General features: G+C 33.8%; 1 protein-coding gene across 2 annotated transcripts in view; it reads left to right on the top strand.

Moving 5' to 3' along the window:
• The window catches only part of La (La autoantigen-like), a 107852-nt gene that overhangs the window by 68132 nt on the left and 20932 nt on the right, over positions 1-18788 (top strand). For both annotated transcript variants that reach the window (XM_090405068.1, XM_090405075.1), the window contains 5 exons: positions 782-882; positions 2003-2050; positions 9419-9485; positions 11300-11434; positions 16515-16632. In XM_090405068.1, coding sequence (XP_090261194.1) covers positions 782-882; positions 2003-2050; positions 9419-9485; positions 11300-11434; positions 16515-16632 — 469 coding nt within the window. The remainder of the gene's footprint in view (positions 1-781; positions 883-2002; positions 2051-9418; positions 9486-11299; positions 11435-16514; positions 16633-18788) is intronic.

The following is an 18788-nucleotide window of genomic DNA, read 5'->3' as shown; positions in this document are numbered from 1 at the left end:
CGGTACGCAGTGAAGAGAGACGGCTCAAATGTGCTGCCATCTCGTGGTCTCTAACCCTAACACAATATATTTTAATGTCTGAAATAATGTGGGTTCTACGGTCGATTTTCTTGAGTTTACAGGACGAAAAACCCGAGTTTCCGGGAGGAAAAACCTGCTTGCCTGTGCCAGAGATCGACTAACTCGGGAACCGGTCGAAAAAAGGCTTAGAAAAATTTCCTCTAGTCGCCGACTAGACTCGAAACCAAGACTTCCTTCGTGCGGCCTAGCGCGATGGTGTGCAAACGCCACATCCACTGAGCTACACAGGCTCAAAGTCTCCCGTTGTTTATTTGCGAATGAGTATATTAGCTGTAACTACAGTTTTTCATCCCACAAAACAAGCAAACTGGCTAGAGGAGCACACATGCAGTTAACAGAGAATAATAAACTTACCTGAGAGATGTAATTTCCAAATGTTGTTCTGACTGTGTGTGCTGTGTGAAGATTCTTTGTAATATACAAAGAATTGAAAGCATCGAAATCTTGAAAATGTTAAAACATTATCTTCATGTCCCCATTATACCATAACTTATTTTTTTTTAGAATTCTGAGAATACTTTAATTCATATCTGCAGTTTTCTAAAGTTATAAAGATTGAAGATAACTAAAATAAGGATTGATTGAGCTGATCATTTGATATCATTTAAATTTTTTCATGTTTTATAAAGTAAATGTGATAAATAAGAATGTATAACACATAATAACAATCTAACCTTGCTTCCCCCCTCCCCCCCACAAGGGATCAGTATATGTCACTTTTGAAACTAAAGAGGATGCAGAAAAGTTTATGGGATTGGATACTTTGAAATATAAAGATCAAGAGCTTCTTCGGGAAACAAAGTAAGTAACAAGTGGAAATATTTATACCACTGATTTATATAATTTTGTAATACCAAACTGTTATTTATTTATTTGTTATTATTTATATTTCAAAGTATATTGAAACATACTTTGTTTCAATGTTTATTCCAAAAGAGGGGGGAGTAACAGTATTTTGTTTTCAAACTATCCCTCTTTCCATAACTAGAATGTTTAGTATAGTGATTAGATTACCATAGATTATATGATTTTGAATTTTTTTAATTATCCATGTTCATTAATCATTTTTCTAAGGATGAAAATTTGATTGCAGTTACTTCACATTTAATTTCTGAACATGTTAATGGAATGGGAAAGGAAGATGGAATTTTGTGCTATCACCTGTTTTACACATCATTCTCCTCAAATTATCTGCATGTCTTTTTTTTTTTTTTTTGCTTTCTTCACTTAAGCAAGAAAATGACACATCAGTGTTGTTCACAAGCTGTCAGGTAAGGATAGTTGGAATGAATACAGCAGAAAAAGAAATAATTAAACAGCTGGCGTAATTATTCTGATATTTCATCTGTCACAGCGACATCTTCAGGAATACAATATTAAATTTGGTCAATTCCACACAAAAATCTCTACATATGACAAGTACAAGTGCTTGCAAGATCCCTCATCTCCTTTCATGCTAGTCTCATTGGGCTGAATTTCTCTCAGAACCTACCTGAAATAACATAATAAACCATTTTCTAAGCATTTTGAGATTATTGGGTGAGTTGAAGCACCATAAGAAACAACTGATTCCAAATTTGATTGTGGAATACAGTTGTAGGCTAAGATTTCTCCATAGAAAGCATCTTCCTCCAAGATCTACCCTTCATTTTTGGTCTGATTGTGCCCACCCTCCAGCAATAATCAAAGAGCATCACCACAGAGAATGCCACTGTCACCTTCAATGCACATGGCTGTCCTTGCCCTGGAATACATTTTAATTTTGTCTTTGAGCATGTGCCTTTGATAATCCTAACTTGAACTGGAGAAACATTAGGTGTAAATGTTTAATTTATGTAATAAATTATCAGTTTCATTCCTGTTTCTACATAATTTTAATCCATAAACTTCATGAATCACAGTATTGACTTTCATTTTTCAGAGAGGATTATTGTAAAAGAAAAGAAGAGGAATTTCAAAAGAGGAAGGAGTAAGTTATTGTCGTATTGAAATTAATGATGAAAAGTCATTATATAATTTTATTTTATATATTAAATAGTCCATGGTTGACATAGTCATTTGCCTTTGTTTGTATACAAGAAATATTAACTTGAGATAATTAACTCAGAATTTATCTTTTTATTTAGTGAAATTGAATGGTGAACAGCACTCCTTATATATTATATTTATGGTAGCAACTAATGTTTGAAATAAAAACTTTAATAATTAAAATTTTATTGTTTGATTTTTACATTAAGGTCATCTTCAATAATATATACATATGAAAGTAATAGCACCATACTAATGTAAGCTTCATAATGTCTAAAACTAATTAAAACTGCTTAGCTTGACCTCTTGCAGTTAAAAATAAAACAATAAAAGTAAAATTAATAAGCAATAATTAATTAACTACTCAAAATATTTCTATTTTTGATATCCACTTATTAAATCTACAATTAGTTTTGCTACTTTATATTAATGTATCTGGTTACTGGTTTATCTATTATCTATAGTTATTGTATTTGGCCTAGAGTCCTTAAAATCACTCTCCTTTGAAGTTACTTTATTTAAAAGTGGCCATTAGCTGATGCAATTTTCATTATTTTTATTTATTTTTATAGAATTTAATGTTAACTCTAGTTTGGTATTCTAGGCAGTCAGAGGCTGCACATTGTTTGGGAGGGGGGTAGGCACCAGGGAGGTGACCCCCCCCCCCTTCGAGTCATCAGAATTCAAGGAGAACCAGCCTACCGGTCCGGAACACGGCGGGGGGGGGGGATCACGGAGACCCATCACGATGACACATCACGGAGACCCCCCCGCCGTGGGGGGTCTATTATATATTATATACTAGGGGGCTCCTAGTATTATATTATATAGTCCTCCTTATAGTATATAGGGGCTCCTAGTATAATATTATATACTAGGGGGCTCCTAGTATTATATACTAGGAGCCCCCTAGTATATAATATTGTTAATATAACTAATTTAATATATAATGTTATTTCACCTCATCAGGTTTTGAATCTCTGTGAGTGCTTTGGTGTAGTGTTTTATTGAAATGGTATAACTAGTACTTATTCAAAGATTAGTGAACATAAATATGAATCAGTGCAGAAAAATGAAGATTGAATATATCAGAAAGGAATGTGATGTTTTTAGAATTCACTGTGTCAGCAGAATGATATAGTCATTTAAACAGAATTTCAAAGAAATGGATAGCAAAACAGGTGCTTGTCAGAATATCAGGAAAAGATTCAGAGGCAGACCAAGATATGGATGAATTGATGCAGTTAAAAAAGAAAAACAAAATGTAAGATTTGTCAGTATTGGAGTTCGGCCAAATAACAGATTCATTTGGAGGAAAATTTTTGATAGGAAGTAATACTCTAAACTTTAACATCATAGTACAACCTATATGCCTCGTGATGGTACAAATCAGGAATTTCATTATGATCAACCAGTACTTAGTACAAAGATACAATAATGTGACTATTATTACTTTGTTTATTATTCTATTATTATTTTGGATTTTCTGTGAAAATATTAGTGGTGGTGGTGGACAGTAGATGGCGTTAGTGTAAATGATGAGATTGAGTGGTGGAGATGAAGAGTTGTAAAGTAGGTGCCCTCCCTCAATGAGTCTTGGACTCCCTGGAGGTGTCAGGTAGTAATAATAATAATAATAATTATTATTATCATCATCATCATTCAACTGTTGTGTTGTTTGACAGAAGTTTTAGTACTCCCACAATAAGGTCTGGCTGGCCTCTGGGTTCATTTGTTACTGAAGGAGGGGAGGGGGAGTTGAGATTTGCCGTTACAACAAACTTCGCAGTACTTAACCAATTATTAGCCATTTTACCAATTTATTTATTTATTCATATGGAGTTTCCTCCCTTTTCTCCCCCGTCCCTATTGGGGCGAGTTGAGCCCTCTCATGGGGGGTTAAGTATTTATGGCTGTAGATCCGTGTGTGTTCACGGGGCCAGTTGCTTGTGGGATGAAAAACCCCAGATAAACTGGGGGGAAAACCGTGCTGTCCACATCCAAGTACCATGTACTGTACAGTAGGTTCCCAACTTTTTTTGGTTGTGATTCACATAAGAGAATTTCATTGTCTGATGTGAGACTACATCCCTGCTTATTAGAAACTTGAAGTAACTTGAAAAAAAGTTGTATGTTTAGTTTCTAGAGCAGTTTCTGTATTATCTACCCTTAACTCAGGGTCAAAGCTGTATAACTGAGAGGAGACCTCCACATAGCCTTTAGAGGAATGCGGAGAACCGACCAGGGCTTCTGCCCTAATGTCCAATCCTCACCTTCTCATGGTGCACCCTGTTGGGTATCTACTTGGATACTAATGAACGAGGATGGGCTGGCAATTTGGGATTTAGCCGACCAAATTGTATTCTTATTGGTTAAACCAAAATAAAAAAAATGATGGTACGACATGACAAAATTTCATGCCGGCTGGGGCATCGCCAGTTAAACAGGGCCCCCATTGTTTTCGCCAGGGAACCAGGGCGAACAGCGAAAAGTCAGCACCTGGAACTGAAAACAAATCCCAACTCAACATCACCAGAGTTAAAGATCGGTACTATCAACATAAGAAGCCTGAATGGCAAAGAAATAGAGCTAGCTGAGGAATTAGATAAGTACCAGATCGACATAATAGGGGTGACTGAAACAAAAAAGACCAACACTGGTGAGATCTTTCTGAGCAATAAATACAAAATGTTATATTCAGGCAATGACAATCAAGGAAAAGAAGGAGTAGCCATAGTATTCAACACAAAATACGAGGCTAATCTTCTTGAATGGCAGTCAGTCTCAAGTAGAGTAATGTGGGCAAATATGAGAATGGGGAACTGGACAATGAGACTTATTTTTGCCTATGGTCCCACAGAAGTTTCTACTAAGGTAGAAGTGGAGGAATTTTTTGAGGCTTTAGAAAAAGCAACTGACACAATGAAAAAGGAAAAGTTGGTCCTTGTTGGAGATCTAAATAGCAGAGTAGGAAATGATTGTGAGACATACAAAAATATTTTAGGAAAATTTGGAGAAAAGAGCAAAGTTAATAATAATGGCAAATATCTGTTGGATTTCTGCTCAGGACATGGACTGGTTATTACTAACACCATGTTCCAACATAAAAATGTGCACAAATTCACACGGAGAGAAGAGGCTAGGAATAAGAAAAGTCTCATTGACTATGTTATTGTTGATAATGATGTTTTTTATCTGGTGCAGGATGCCAGAGTGTACAGAGGATTTGAAATTGGAAGTGATCACTATTTAGTCTTGAGCAGGATAAAATCGAATTTCGTATTGAAAAGAATAACCTCTAAGAAAGTTTTAAAGCGAATAAAAGCTGAGCAGCTCTCAGATGTGAACTGTAGACTAAAATACGCAAAGATTATTGAAGAAAAAATGAAAGCGTTTGAGAACAGGAATCAAACCTTGGAGATCCAGTGACAAACTCTGAAGAAAACATTGATTGATTCTGCCAGAGAGGCATGTGGTGAGGTTGTCTGCAAGGATAAAAAAAATCAGAACTCCCTGGTGGACACAGGAAGTTAAAGAGGCAGTGAAGGAAAAGAAGAAAGCATATCAAAAGTTCCTGGCAAATAAGTCAGCTTGTGCTCTTAGAGAATACAGAGACAAATGCAAGAATGCTAAACACTGTGTAAAACTAGCTAAACAAAAGTTATGGGAGGACTTAGGCAACAACATAGAAAATAAATATCAAGAAGGTGGCAAGATATTCTGCAGGTTGTTGAAGAATCTTAGGAATGGAGGAAAGAGTGCTGTAAAAGGAGTTAGAGATGATAAAGGTGACATGAAAACGAGAGAAAAAGATATCCTTGAAGTATGGAGTAATTACTTTGAAAAACTGCTAAATGAAACAAGCAGCGATGACAGCACAGTGGTAAAAAACATTGACCAGGCATGCAGTCAGGAATACATATCCATACTTGAAGTAGAAAAAGCCACCAAAGGCTTGAAATGTGGAAAGGCAGCAGGAGTAGATGATATTTGACCAGAAATGCTGAAGTATGGTGGTATAAGAGTCTTACAGTGGCTGCACTGCATAGTTCAGAAAGCCTGGACAGAGGGACGAATTCCCGATGATTGGAGTAGAGCTCTAATAGTAAAAAAAAAATATAAAAAGGGAAATAAAACTGAATGTGACATACAGAGGTATTTCCCTACTGAGTGTTCCTGGCAAAATCTATGCAAGTATACTTGAGAAACGGTTGAGAAGAATTGTGGAAGAAAAACTTGGTGAAGAACAAGCTGAATTCAGGCCAAATAGAGGCTCAGGATCAGATCTTCACTTTACGACAAATAGTCGAGAAAGCATAGGAATATAACAGAGATCTGTATTTTAGTTTTGTCAATTTGGAAAAGGCATATGACAAGGTGCCAAGAGAGAAGCTATTCAATACGCTACAGTTATATGGTGTCAATGAGGCATTATATCAAGCAATACGTAGTCTTTATTTGAGTTGTAAGTCAGCAGTTAGAATTGAAGGAAGTACAGGAAGATGGTTTAATGTTAAATCTGGTGTGAGACAAGGATGAACATTATCCCCTCTGTTATTCATTATCTATATGGATCACATTATGAAGGAAAGTGGTATTAAACATGATATCAAAATTGGAGATGTTAATGTCAGCTCTTTGCTTTATGCGGATGATGTTATACTTCTAAATAAATCCGCTACAAGTCTGCAAGATTCTCTGACTAAATTGAATAGCTGTTGTAATAGATATGGTATGAAGGTCAGCAATAAAAAGACAAAGACAATGAAAATAGGCAGAATCATTGATGTAATTTGAAAATGTCAACTGTGTTGTGAATGGAGAACTGTGGAACAAGCGAAACATTTCAGCTACTTAGGCACGATTTTTACTGAAGACGGTAAATTAAATATAGAAATAGACAACAGAATCAGCAAAGCTGGTATGGTAGGAAGTCAATTGAATAAATTCATATGGAATAAGAGAGAAATTAGTCAGACCACTAAATTAGTTGTATACAAGACAGTGTTCAAACCAGTTTTAACTTATGGATCTGAGAGCTTGGTCAGAAGTACAACACTTGACCAAAGACTAGAGACCGCAGATATGAGAGTCCTGAGAAAGATTATAGGAGTGAACAAATGGCATCTATGCCAATACCATATTAAAAACGAGAATATTAGGAAAGAACTTGACATTGTCAACATCCAGGAATGCATTAGCAGAGCTAATCTCAGGTGGTATGGTTTTCTCTGCCAGGTTGGCAGCAAAACAACCCAGAGGAAGACCAAGATATAGGTGGATTGATACTGTACAAAATGCCTTAGACGATAGAAATATAAGATCTGATAATGTTGGAGTCTTGACAAGTAACAGACTGATTTGGAGGAAAATTGTAGATAGGAAGTTAGTAATGATGTAATTTTTTTCATGTAGTACTATCATATCCTGTACACCCCTTGAGGGTACATGGCAGGAATTTGATGATGATGAACTGTGTCATAGATTGTTTACAGCTTTTTTTTTATGGGTGGGGATTCATGTATTAAAAAAATACACATTATTGAACTTAATATTTAAGAAGTTTTCAAAATTCAAAATGCAGCAATTTATTTAAAATTTGAAGAATATAAAGTGATTTGATTCTATAGTTGGTATGCAGTTAACTAGGGAGTGGGACATATTCAGGTAGGTGAATTATCGAAGGGGGGGGGGGGTTGACATACTATTACAACATGTGAATTATGATAAAGCATAGCTACTTTGGATCGATGTATGTTGAACATCTTTTCAACTTAGAAAAAATGTTCTTTGAAATCAAGAAATAGAGGGGAAAAAATCTCTTTATACCTGGATTCAAGTCTTGTCTAAGAATGTGAAAACCCTTTATAAGGGATTTTCAACTGAAGATGAATTTGCCAGTTTGATATGGCAGTGCTAGTTTTCCCTCCTGGAAACATGAGTTCTTCATGCATGCAATTGATAGACTTAGCAGATTGTGTAAATAAGATTATCTCCCCCTCCCCACCCTTGTCATGGCATTAATTTGATACATGTGACTAGATTCATGTAGATTTATATGAATCCAATTACATGGCCATGACAGTTCACTGAGTCCAACATTAAAGAGAAAAAAGTTAAAATTTAGTTATTTGTAATTATGCATTTATTCATACATTTTCCATAGTTATATTTCTTCATTGTTAGTTGTTTTCAGGAATATGACTGAAATTTCATTCTGTGTTCTGACCATAATAATAATTACAACATGAAGAGTGCCTGTATTCCAGATTTTTTCTGGTACCCATGATGATGATGATGATGTTTTTCTTTTCTATTTTCTTTTTTTTTTTTTAGTTGGTGCACTTTTCTCAATGAAAAACCTTTATAAGGGATTTTCAACTAAAGACGAATTTGCCAGTTTGATATGGCAGTGCTAGTTTTCCCTCCTGGAAACACGAGTTCTTCATGCATGCAATTGATAGACTTAGCAGATTGTGTAAATAAGATTATCTCCCCCTCCCCACCCTTGTCATGGCATTAATTTGATACATGTGACTAGATTCATGTAGATTTATATGAATCCAATTACATGGCCATGACAGTTCACTGAGTCCAACATTAAAGAGAAAAAAGTTAAAATTTAGTTATTTGTAATTATGCATTTATTCATACATTTTCCATAGTTATATTTCTTCATTGTTAGTTGTTTTCAGGAATACGACTGAAATTTCATTCTGTGTTCTGACCATAATAATAATCACAACATGAAGAGTGCCTGTATTCCAGATTTTCTTTTCTGGTACCCATGATGATGTTTTTCTTTTCTTTTCTATTTTCTTTTTTTTTTTTTTTTTAGTTGGTGCACTTTTCTCAATGTTTCTCTGCATTGTCATGTTTCAATTCTTAATCATAAATTTTTGGCATTTTGCTATCTGAAAACTAAAATGAATTAAATATGTTATATGAAGTTTGTAAATGTCTTAATACAATTAAAAATGGATTTACTACTCTCCCCCCTCCCTCCACTTAAGCCAACCATACTGCCCACTTTTTTTTTTCCTGGAAAAAGAGAATACAATGCCTGACTTGTTGGTGTTGGTATATTTTCTAAAGCTCTTTATTTAAATTATTGAAATGCTGTTTTTTGCATCTTTTTATTTTTATATTATATGTTTAGGAGTAAAAGGAATCCTGACAAGTATATCAAGCATTATCCTTCATATTTAAAATTCATACTTTTTTACTGCAATGTGGTGAATTATTACAGAACTATCATATATTTTGTGTACAATTTCTGTTACAAAATATTTGAAAATTTCACTTTCAGGGAAAAGAAAGCTCAAAATGAAAAAAAAGAAGTCAGTAAGGAAATGGAGACAGAAGACAAGAATGAGGTAATGAAACCTCTTTAGTAAGAAGTATTGATATGAAAGAGAAAATGGTTTGAATATAGCACTGGCATTTGAAGTCATGCAGAATTTACTTCTGATAATATAATCAACATACTTCATTATACTAGTCTTGTTCTGTAATAGAGAATAAGAATATAGAGAATATTAATATATTAAAAATTAACATGTAAAATATGCTAATCAAACAGATTGACATTTTTAAATATGAATTTTTTAAACAAAATTATGTACAAAAGGATTATTTAATACAGTTTATTAATTATACAGTTTGATTAACACGTTCGCTGCCAAGCTCCTTGGCCATAGTTTGTTACCACATGCCAAGCACTTTCACTTCTTCAAGGTCAGTACGAGTAACCTCGTGGCCAGCAGTAAACATCATATGAGTATATTCGTAGTTGGCTTGTGAGGCTCATATACCAATTAAGAGTATACACACGTTCGCTTCTTCAAGCAAGCAATTCACTTCTTCAAGGTCAGTACGAGTAATCTCGTTGCCGGTGGTAATCGACATATGAGTATATTCGTAGTTGGCTTGTGAGGCTCATATACCAACTATGAGTATACTCATAGTTAGCAGCGAACATGTTAGTAGGAAGTTAGTTACTAATATAAACTTAATCATGTAGCACTATTATAATATCCAAAAGCTTATACTTTAGGATAAGTATTTTAGACTGGATTCGATTCCTGTCCATAATGTGAGGAACTTTATCTGGTCTCTTTTGAGTAAAGGTGAGTTAGCTAGTCTCATACGGAAGTAGTGTTTTTTTTTTCACCCAGAAACTCCGGTTTTTTTAGTCTCCCCCAGAACAAGCAAACTGGCCCTGTGAACACACACAGACCTAGTCATGAATACTTGCTCTTAGGGGATGCAGCAGAGTAGTGTAAAGCCAGCCGCATTAATTTGCCATAAACCCGTTATTAAGGAACTCAGTCTGCATTGGACAGTTGAGAAAAGGAAAGATTTTAGATTGTCACTCTATATCATGTATACACAAAAGGTCATGTTTTCATTGTTGCATCTTCTGATTTCTGTTCTAGTTGAAAGCTATACTGAAGATGCTCTTGACACTGGGGCAAAACTTTTATGCTTGTTAAAATAAAATCCACAGTAAATTTTATTCAGTTATCAGGAATTGGATCAGTCATGACAAACTAGAAATTTTAATCTAATTTTCCACTTAAATTCTATGGTGTGCATGTTTGATATATAAATAGATATCCCACTATTAATCATGTGTTTAATGATTAAACAAATTGCTATGCTCACCAATTTAATATCACATTCTATTTAGGACCAATTTAGATATGTAATTTTCATAAATATTGGATGTTTTCAAACAAGACTATGTAGGGAAAGAAAAGAGTATTAGAAAAACAAAACAAAAAACAGAACAAGTAAAAAAGTTGAAGGGAATTTATTTAATTTCAATTAAAAATTGAAAGAAATATAAATTATATCTTGGCAGTAATCAGTTATTTGTCCATAACAGAATGAAAATTAAGTGACCACGAAGACTTGCTGATGTTTTGGTTATTTAAAGTCAAATAATAAAATTAAGTTGTTAATCTTTATGTAAATCCAGTTTGTAATCTTATTTAAATAATTATCTTTTATTGTTTATGTGAATAGCCTTCACATAAACTTAACTACCATATCAACATTAATTTTGTCTAATAATCTGTTTTTGTTAGTTATGTGTGTTCCCATTACATGTTTTCTGGGAAGAAAAACCTTGTCATTATTGCTACTGATTTCATTACTCCAATAGGTATATATAATTTTTTTTCAGAAAAGGGATTTCTTAAAAGGATGTATTTTAAAAGTTTCTGGACTTCCTGAGAATACTACATGGGAAAGCATTAAAAAAGCCTTCTCTCCTTTTGTTGAAGTAGCTTATGTGGAATATAGCAAAGGAAACCCTGAGGTGAATTGCATTTAGATAAACTCTGAAAATAAAGATGATTTTAATATTAGTATTTTATAATTTTTCAGTCTTTTTATAATAAGATTGCCATGGAATTAACTTTTTTTTTTTCTCTCCAGTAACAACAGAAGCTTATATGACTGAGTTATTGCATTTTGCATTAATTAAATATTACAGCAATTTAAATTATTGTCTTCACAAATTTGGTTTGTTTTGTATAAAAAAATATGGATGTCATAACTGATGGTCAAAGCTAGATAACTGGGAAAAGACTTCCATATAGCATATTAAGAAATGTGTAGAACTGACTGGGACTTACCTCATTTGCAATCTTCACACATTCTTGTGGTGCACTCTGTTAGTAGATGTCAACCCAGATGTCGAATGAATGATGGCTGACAGTTTAGGAATTAGCTGACCAAATTGTATTCTTATTGGCTTAAATCACAGTACGAAATGATGACAAACATGGTGGAATTTCATTTCAGCCTGGAGACATCGCCCAGTTAAAGTTCCTGTTGGTTTTGTCAGGGAACCAGGGCAACACAGCAAAAATTCAGCTACTGGAGCAAACTCCAAATCACCATCAGCAGAATTCAAGATTCAGCATAAGAAGCAGCAACAGAAAACAAGTGGAACTAGCAGAAGAATTACAAAAGTACCACATCAACATAATTGGTGTTACTGAAACAAATTACAAAAGTAGGTAGTAATGATTAGGGAAAGGAAGGAGAAGCTATAGTATTCAACAATAAGCACGAGGAGAAGTTTCTTGATTAACTCCCCAACCGGCCATGATTATACATGTCCAGCTAAATCTGGATATGATTCTGTAACACCCATTGAATAACATGGATAAGAAGTGCAATTTGGTCCCACTGTTTCATCCACCTCAGCTGGTAGGGAGGTTAATAAGCAGTGTCAGGCAGAGTGATGTGGGCAAACAAAAGTTCTACTGAGGAAAATGTGGAGGAATTTTTTGAGTTATTAGAGAAAGCAACTTGCACACACACACACACACACACACAAGAAAAGTCAGACTGTGTTATTGTTAATAGCAATATTCTTCATTCTGGTTCACCACATAAGAGTATAATGTGATAAGAAGTGATCACCAATTTTATTAGGATAAAATTTAATATTATATTGAAAAGAAAAGTGTGCTAGAAATTTTTTAAAAGAATTGGTCTAGCCCCTTATAGAGATGAACTGTGAACGAACTCAAATGTTAAGAATAAATGAGTTTGAAGACAAGAATTATCTCCTCATTATCAAAATCTGAGGAAAACTGATTGATTCAACTAGGGAAGCATGCAGTGAGATTGTCTGTAAGAATAGAAAAATCAGAACTCCATAGTGAACTCAGGAAGTTAATCAGACAGTAATGGAAAAGAAGAAGAAAGCATATAAAATGTTTCACTCTGAGAGAATATAGAAAAACATGTAAAGCAAAGCAGTATGTCAAAAGTGGCTAAATTGGTAAGAATATAGAAGGAAAATATCAGGAATAACTCCGGATGACAAAATGTTCTGGAGATTTTTCAAGCCTCCAGAACATTTTGGAATAAGGAATAGGAGATGATAAAGGTGATAATAAGGAGAGAAAGTTATTCTAGATGTCTGGAGTAATTACTTTGAAAGATTACTGAATGAAACCTGAAGTGACAGAACAGTGATAGAAAAGACATTTAAAGATATGCACTCCTGCTTGCATTCAAGGGGAATGCAAGCAGGAGTGCAGCTGGATGTTGTGATTTTTGAAGTGTGACATGGAGCGAGATCCTGTTGGAAGATGAGTTCTTTGTCTTTCTGGATCTGTGGGACCACTCTTTTCTCTAATATTTTTATGTATTGTCTGCTTTTCATTATACTCTCATTAGGCGCAAGTGATTGTGGACTGTCATGTGTAAAACAATCCTGGAACATATATTTAGGAGTTTGTTGAAAGTGGGTCGAAGAAGTCTTTTCAGCCACTGATTTATGAACATGCGGTATTCCCTCTCCTTGGACAAAGAAATGGCTCTCATCTGAGAATGTGATCTTTTTCCACTTCTCAACAGTCCAATCTTTGTATACTTTTAAAACTTTGTAAAAGAAGAGGTCCACTGGAGTCTCTTTTTTTGCATAGCCTTCGTAAACAGTTTCTTTTTTGGTCTGTGGTCAGTCCTTCCTGCTTCCAACAATCTTTAACAGACTCATGTCAGAAACATTAATCCCACTAGCTGCTAAGTTCTGTTTAAGTCTATAGCAGACAATCTTGGATTCATTTTGCTTTTCCTAACTAGAAACTATCTTGAGTAAACGTAGTTTTCCTTTTTAGCCCACATTTTCCTGTTTGGTCAGGAGAAAAGGTACCTGTTTTCCTAAACCTCTTTAAAATTGCATTAACAGTACCCAAATCAACATCATATTCATTGGCAATTTGTCTTTGAGTCATGGATGTGAGCTAAAAAAGAGTAATATTTTTTGTTAACTCTTTCTTGGAGATGTATCTGTTTTATAGCTACACAAAATGAATAAAATACTTTGAATGTCAACTTGTTTAAGCTATTAAAAATGCATAACACTATTAATAAACATCGTAGAGACAGTTAAAATACTCATCCAAAATAGGGAACTAAAACCAAAATCGAAAATAATAGTGAACTGAAACAAAAACCAAACCAAAAACGATGAAAATTCAGCTTGTTTGGATTAATTTGTTTGCTACTGTATATCAGTAAATATGTGAAACATTATAATAAAGAGCCTAAAAGATTTCTTTTTTGTTAAGGATATTAACAGACAGACAGGACTGAAACTTACAATTACCAGAGGGTTGAGAATATAACTATTGGAATTAGTCACTGGGCTTTGGGCAGAGTCAATTCTGATGGTGATGGTTAAATTTTCATAAACTTTCTAGTGAATGTTGGCATTATTTGGCTACAAGAATGGATTAATATTATCCTTAACATCCTGTGACAGATTAATTTATGCATTAAATTCCATTGCAGGCTAGTTCTAAATTGTTTATTTAATTCTTTGTTGTTAACCATGGCTGGATATCTAGTGGTAAAAGTTATTTGCTTTGATAGAAATAATGATCATGATTTTGTTTATTTTCTTTAGCTGCATAAATGAAAATTTTCATTTAATATCTGGTACTGAGACCACATGTTTCTAAATATAAAACAAGTTTATTAAACTAAAAAATATACCCTGACAAGTTTCGTAAGTCATTGGACTTACATCATCAGGGATGCAAAACTTATATGAAATACCAGAAACAAATTCATTACATGTAGCAGATGTGATCAGAACTTCAAATTAATATATGTAAAGTGACCAGAAAATTTTTATTAATTACTATGTATGTATTGAACAATGCTATTTTTTTTTTTTTTTTGTCATATATCATATCCCAGGTCTGTAGTTAGATTTTTGATAAAAGCCGACCAAACTTTGTGTAGGATTAAACTTGGTTTTATTACATTGTGTGTGTGTGTGTGTAGATATGGAGCATTTCTGAAGGTTCTTTAAGCTTTCTTGTAAAATAGTTACAATCAGCATATGGCATTTCTGTTTCTTACCAAACTACTTTGTGGCCTGTGTTTGTTGTGTAGAAGGATAATCTTAATTTATGCTGTCTTCTTTCTTATATGTTCAGACATGCATCTTTCTCTATAGCAAATGCCACAGAGCAGTGAATTTTGTAAACTTCTGGTTTTTTCATGTGAGGATGTGGAGGTTTTGGTGATGTAAAGAACCTTGAGATCTTATACATTGGGTGGTGGTGGTGGGGGGGGGGGACCACAGTAATGTTTAATGATAAGATGAAAACTAGCAAATTAATGCAGATGGTAATTGGTAATGATGCTATGAGTCATGCAGGAAAGTTCAGGTGGTTCTGCTATTTTAAAAATAGTTCAATCATAAAAACCAAAGTGATGTTGAATTCAGTATCCCAGTGCTACTCTCTAACCATGGCTCAGATGACAGTTTATTTTCTTCAAGAGAATTTCAGTGGTGAATAATTTATTCTTCTCCAACAGCTTAATGGACCATTTAGGTCTATTAAGCTCTTGATATCACCACATTTCTCCATCTGTCTTCAGGCTGCATGCGAAGTAAAGTGTTCATCCACTTGTCTTAGATCTTTGCTTGTCAGCTTTTATTTGTAAGCACTTGTTTAATCAACTGGTCGTCTGTGCTCCAGACATTACAGAACCACTCAGTTCTCTTAGTTCTTATATAATGATAGAATATTGGGCCTTTGAAATAGGTTCATAGTTCCTCTTTGTCTTCATTCATACAGTCTAGTATTTTCATTAATAAGATAGCCCTTCTCAATGCTTTTCTTTCAAATGCAATAAGTTTTCTATTATCTCTTTGTTGTTGACCATGTTTCACAGGCATAGGTTATGAAACATGGATGCAGGTATTATCAGGTGTAGATAGATTAATTTTTCTTTAGAATTTCTGGATAATATTCTGGATTTTAGGGATTGTAAGATTGCAAAATATCCATGATTGGCCTTCTCAGTTCTCATTGTAATTCTTCGTTGTCTTCTAGATATGTATTCAATTATTCACCTACTTAAAGGTGCAATTATCAACAACCTAGTTGGATCGGTCCTGATGAGTTTTTGAAATGCACATATTTAGTATTTCTTCATGACAAGATCCATAGGCATGCTTACCTTAATTAAATTGATTCAGTTTGCATAATATCTTGGTGAATCTTCAAGGATAACGATGTCATCAGCATAAGCCTGTAGGCTATTCTTCTCCTTCATTCATTTAGGTCTTTGTTGATTTTTTCAATGCTAAGTTGAACTGGATTGGTGAAAAAAATTTGATATTAACACAGTTCAATAAAGCAAACTATTTGTAAGGTACTCCAGCTGCAGCAGAAATGCTGGAGCAGGTTTATATGTAGCAGAGCTTTGTGTGAAAGGGATTAACCACAGTTTCTGTATGTATATTAGGTTAAGTTATATTTTCACACTTTCAGTCTTAACATTTTTTGATCAGACCATTGTTAGCATAGGTGAGTTCAAATGATTAAATTAATATTTTAATTATAAACATTCCTTAGGCCTGTGTGAGATTTGCCGAAGAGGGAAGTGCTACAACTGCACTTGAGAAAATTCAGAGTGAGGATGGAAGTGCATTTGTTATTGGTGAAAAAGAAGTTACAGTAGTAGTTTTAGAAGGTAAGTCTTATTATATCAAAGTTATATATTTAACTCTAGTATAACCTTCTTGGCCGAGTGGTTAGCATATCCGCTTTCCAGCCTAGAGGCTGCGGGTTCAAATCCTGTGTAGGCAAGGATGTTTGTGATTGTCCTCTCCCAATATGGACTGGGTCTACTACTCCCATGGTGACCTAGTAGTAGTAGTAGTGACTGGGTCTACTACTCCCAAAACCTCCTTTAATGGGAGAGGCCATCATCCTGCAGTGGGTAGAACAAAAAGCTGTTAATTTTTTTTTATAATAACCTTCATAGGAAGATTGAGTAGCTAACCTTATTGCATGAATAAGGTATCTGAAATTGGCAAGATGAGATTATTAGGTTGTTATGGAGGCATGAAAATACATTTGTATTTATTTTTATTTTATTACTTTCAAAATTTCTTCCCAGAAACTGGGAAGAAATTTCGAAATGTGGATTTTGTGGATTTCATCCCACAAAATATGTCAGCAGGTTAAGGAATAATTTATGGATATAATACACTAGTCTGATAGCATTAATTATAACGTAATCACAACTGAGGGTTGTCATTTCAAACTGTGTTTGGAATTAGAACCACCAGTTCATGATTTTTGCAGCCTCTTAACGTGTATGTAGTTTGTCTGTATGGAATATAATTTGGTTAAGACTCACATTGCCAGTCCATCTTCATTCATTCATCGTCCAAGTCAATAGTGATATAGATCCAGTAGATTTTTTATCTCACTATTCACTTGGATTGAATACTGGTTGAAGTTTTTCATTTTCTCGCATTTCTTGGTTATGTGAGATCACTTCCCAGTTGTCCAGTATGAACCTTAGATGTTCCTATTTTTAATTCTTATCTGTGCAGTCTTATATGTTCCACAGATAATAATATATTAGAGGGAGTGTCTGATCTATATTCTAAAGTATAAATGCTAGGATCACAGAATTTGATATAATCTTTTTTTATCATAACATCTAAGGTTTGGTTTGGTTAGCCAAAATGTTCGCAGTTTAATCTAAATAGTTAGCCTTATGTGGCTACTAAAGTAGAGTATGTATGTGGTTGGGCCCATCACAGCTCTTGCAGATTGCACTTAAATAGTATGTTGATTTGCCTGGACAATTCATCATGGGAAAATTAATTGCAGAGACACCTTCATCGCAGGAAAATAAATCACGTGGAAAATTCATCTCGAGAAAATCTGAAATCCTATTGTCATGTTATTCCCATATATGAAAAAAAAGAAAAAAGAAATATTTTATGTATTATTAATTATTTCGATTATATTAGCATTCTAAAATTTTTTATTTCTTATGAAGTTATTAACATTCTTTCTTACTTAGATACTACAGGCTCTGTAGATGGAATATTAATTTTTACAAAATTGGAACAGGGTGGTTAGGGAGAAAGGGCACCATATTTAAAAATATTGAGGGATAATAATTATTTCTAACTAATATTTAGTTAACTATTTACATATTCCTATTCTAACTATTTATACTTAGAATAGTTATTAAGAAGAATAAAATATTTAAGAATAGTTAGAGAGGAAGGGTGCAATATTTAAGAATATTTATTCTTCTAACCGGTCACTATTTTTCTGTTCTGCGCATCTAGACACCCATCCAGTTGTGATATATATTTTTCCTCTGAACTAATTCAGAAGGCGAGGCGCTTCAGTTATTGAATACATGTGTATTTTAAAAGTGACAGTACTTTTCCTGCATAAGAAAGAACATCTTGTATGCTGCTGTTGTTTGCAGAGCTAGTTTAAGATTATAGGTACACTTCTGAGTAATTATCTTAAAGAATATGATAATAAAATTACATAAAATCCTATTCACCATGTAAATCAGCATAAGCTAAATTACCATCTGTGGCTGCATTACTAGTATTTACCTTTTACTCCAATACCAGTATTTTATGACAATAAGAAATTTAAAATTTTATAGTCTTTACTGAAAAAAAAAAAAAAAAAAAAAAAAAATATATATATATATATATATATATATATATATATATATATATATATATATATAGATGCATACTCACTCCCTAATGGAAATACGTAATTAATTACTTCTCTTGTGAACTGCTCAAAAATAAGCTGTAATCAGAAATATGTCATTTCTGACTAGATAGCAGACTC

The sequence above is a fragment of the Typopeltis vanoorti genome, chromosome 2, assembly GCF_054136105.1.
Source record: "Typopeltis vanoorti isolate ZY-2024b chromosome 2, IOZ_Tvanoo_1.0, whole genome shotgun sequence".
Classification (NCBI taxonomy): domain Eukaryota; kingdom Metazoa; phylum Arthropoda; class Arachnida; order Uropygi; family Thelyphonidae; genus Typopeltis; species Typopeltis vanoorti.
Note: the sequence above shows the minus strand (reverse complement) of the source record. Positions and strands in the feature narration are given on the sequence as shown.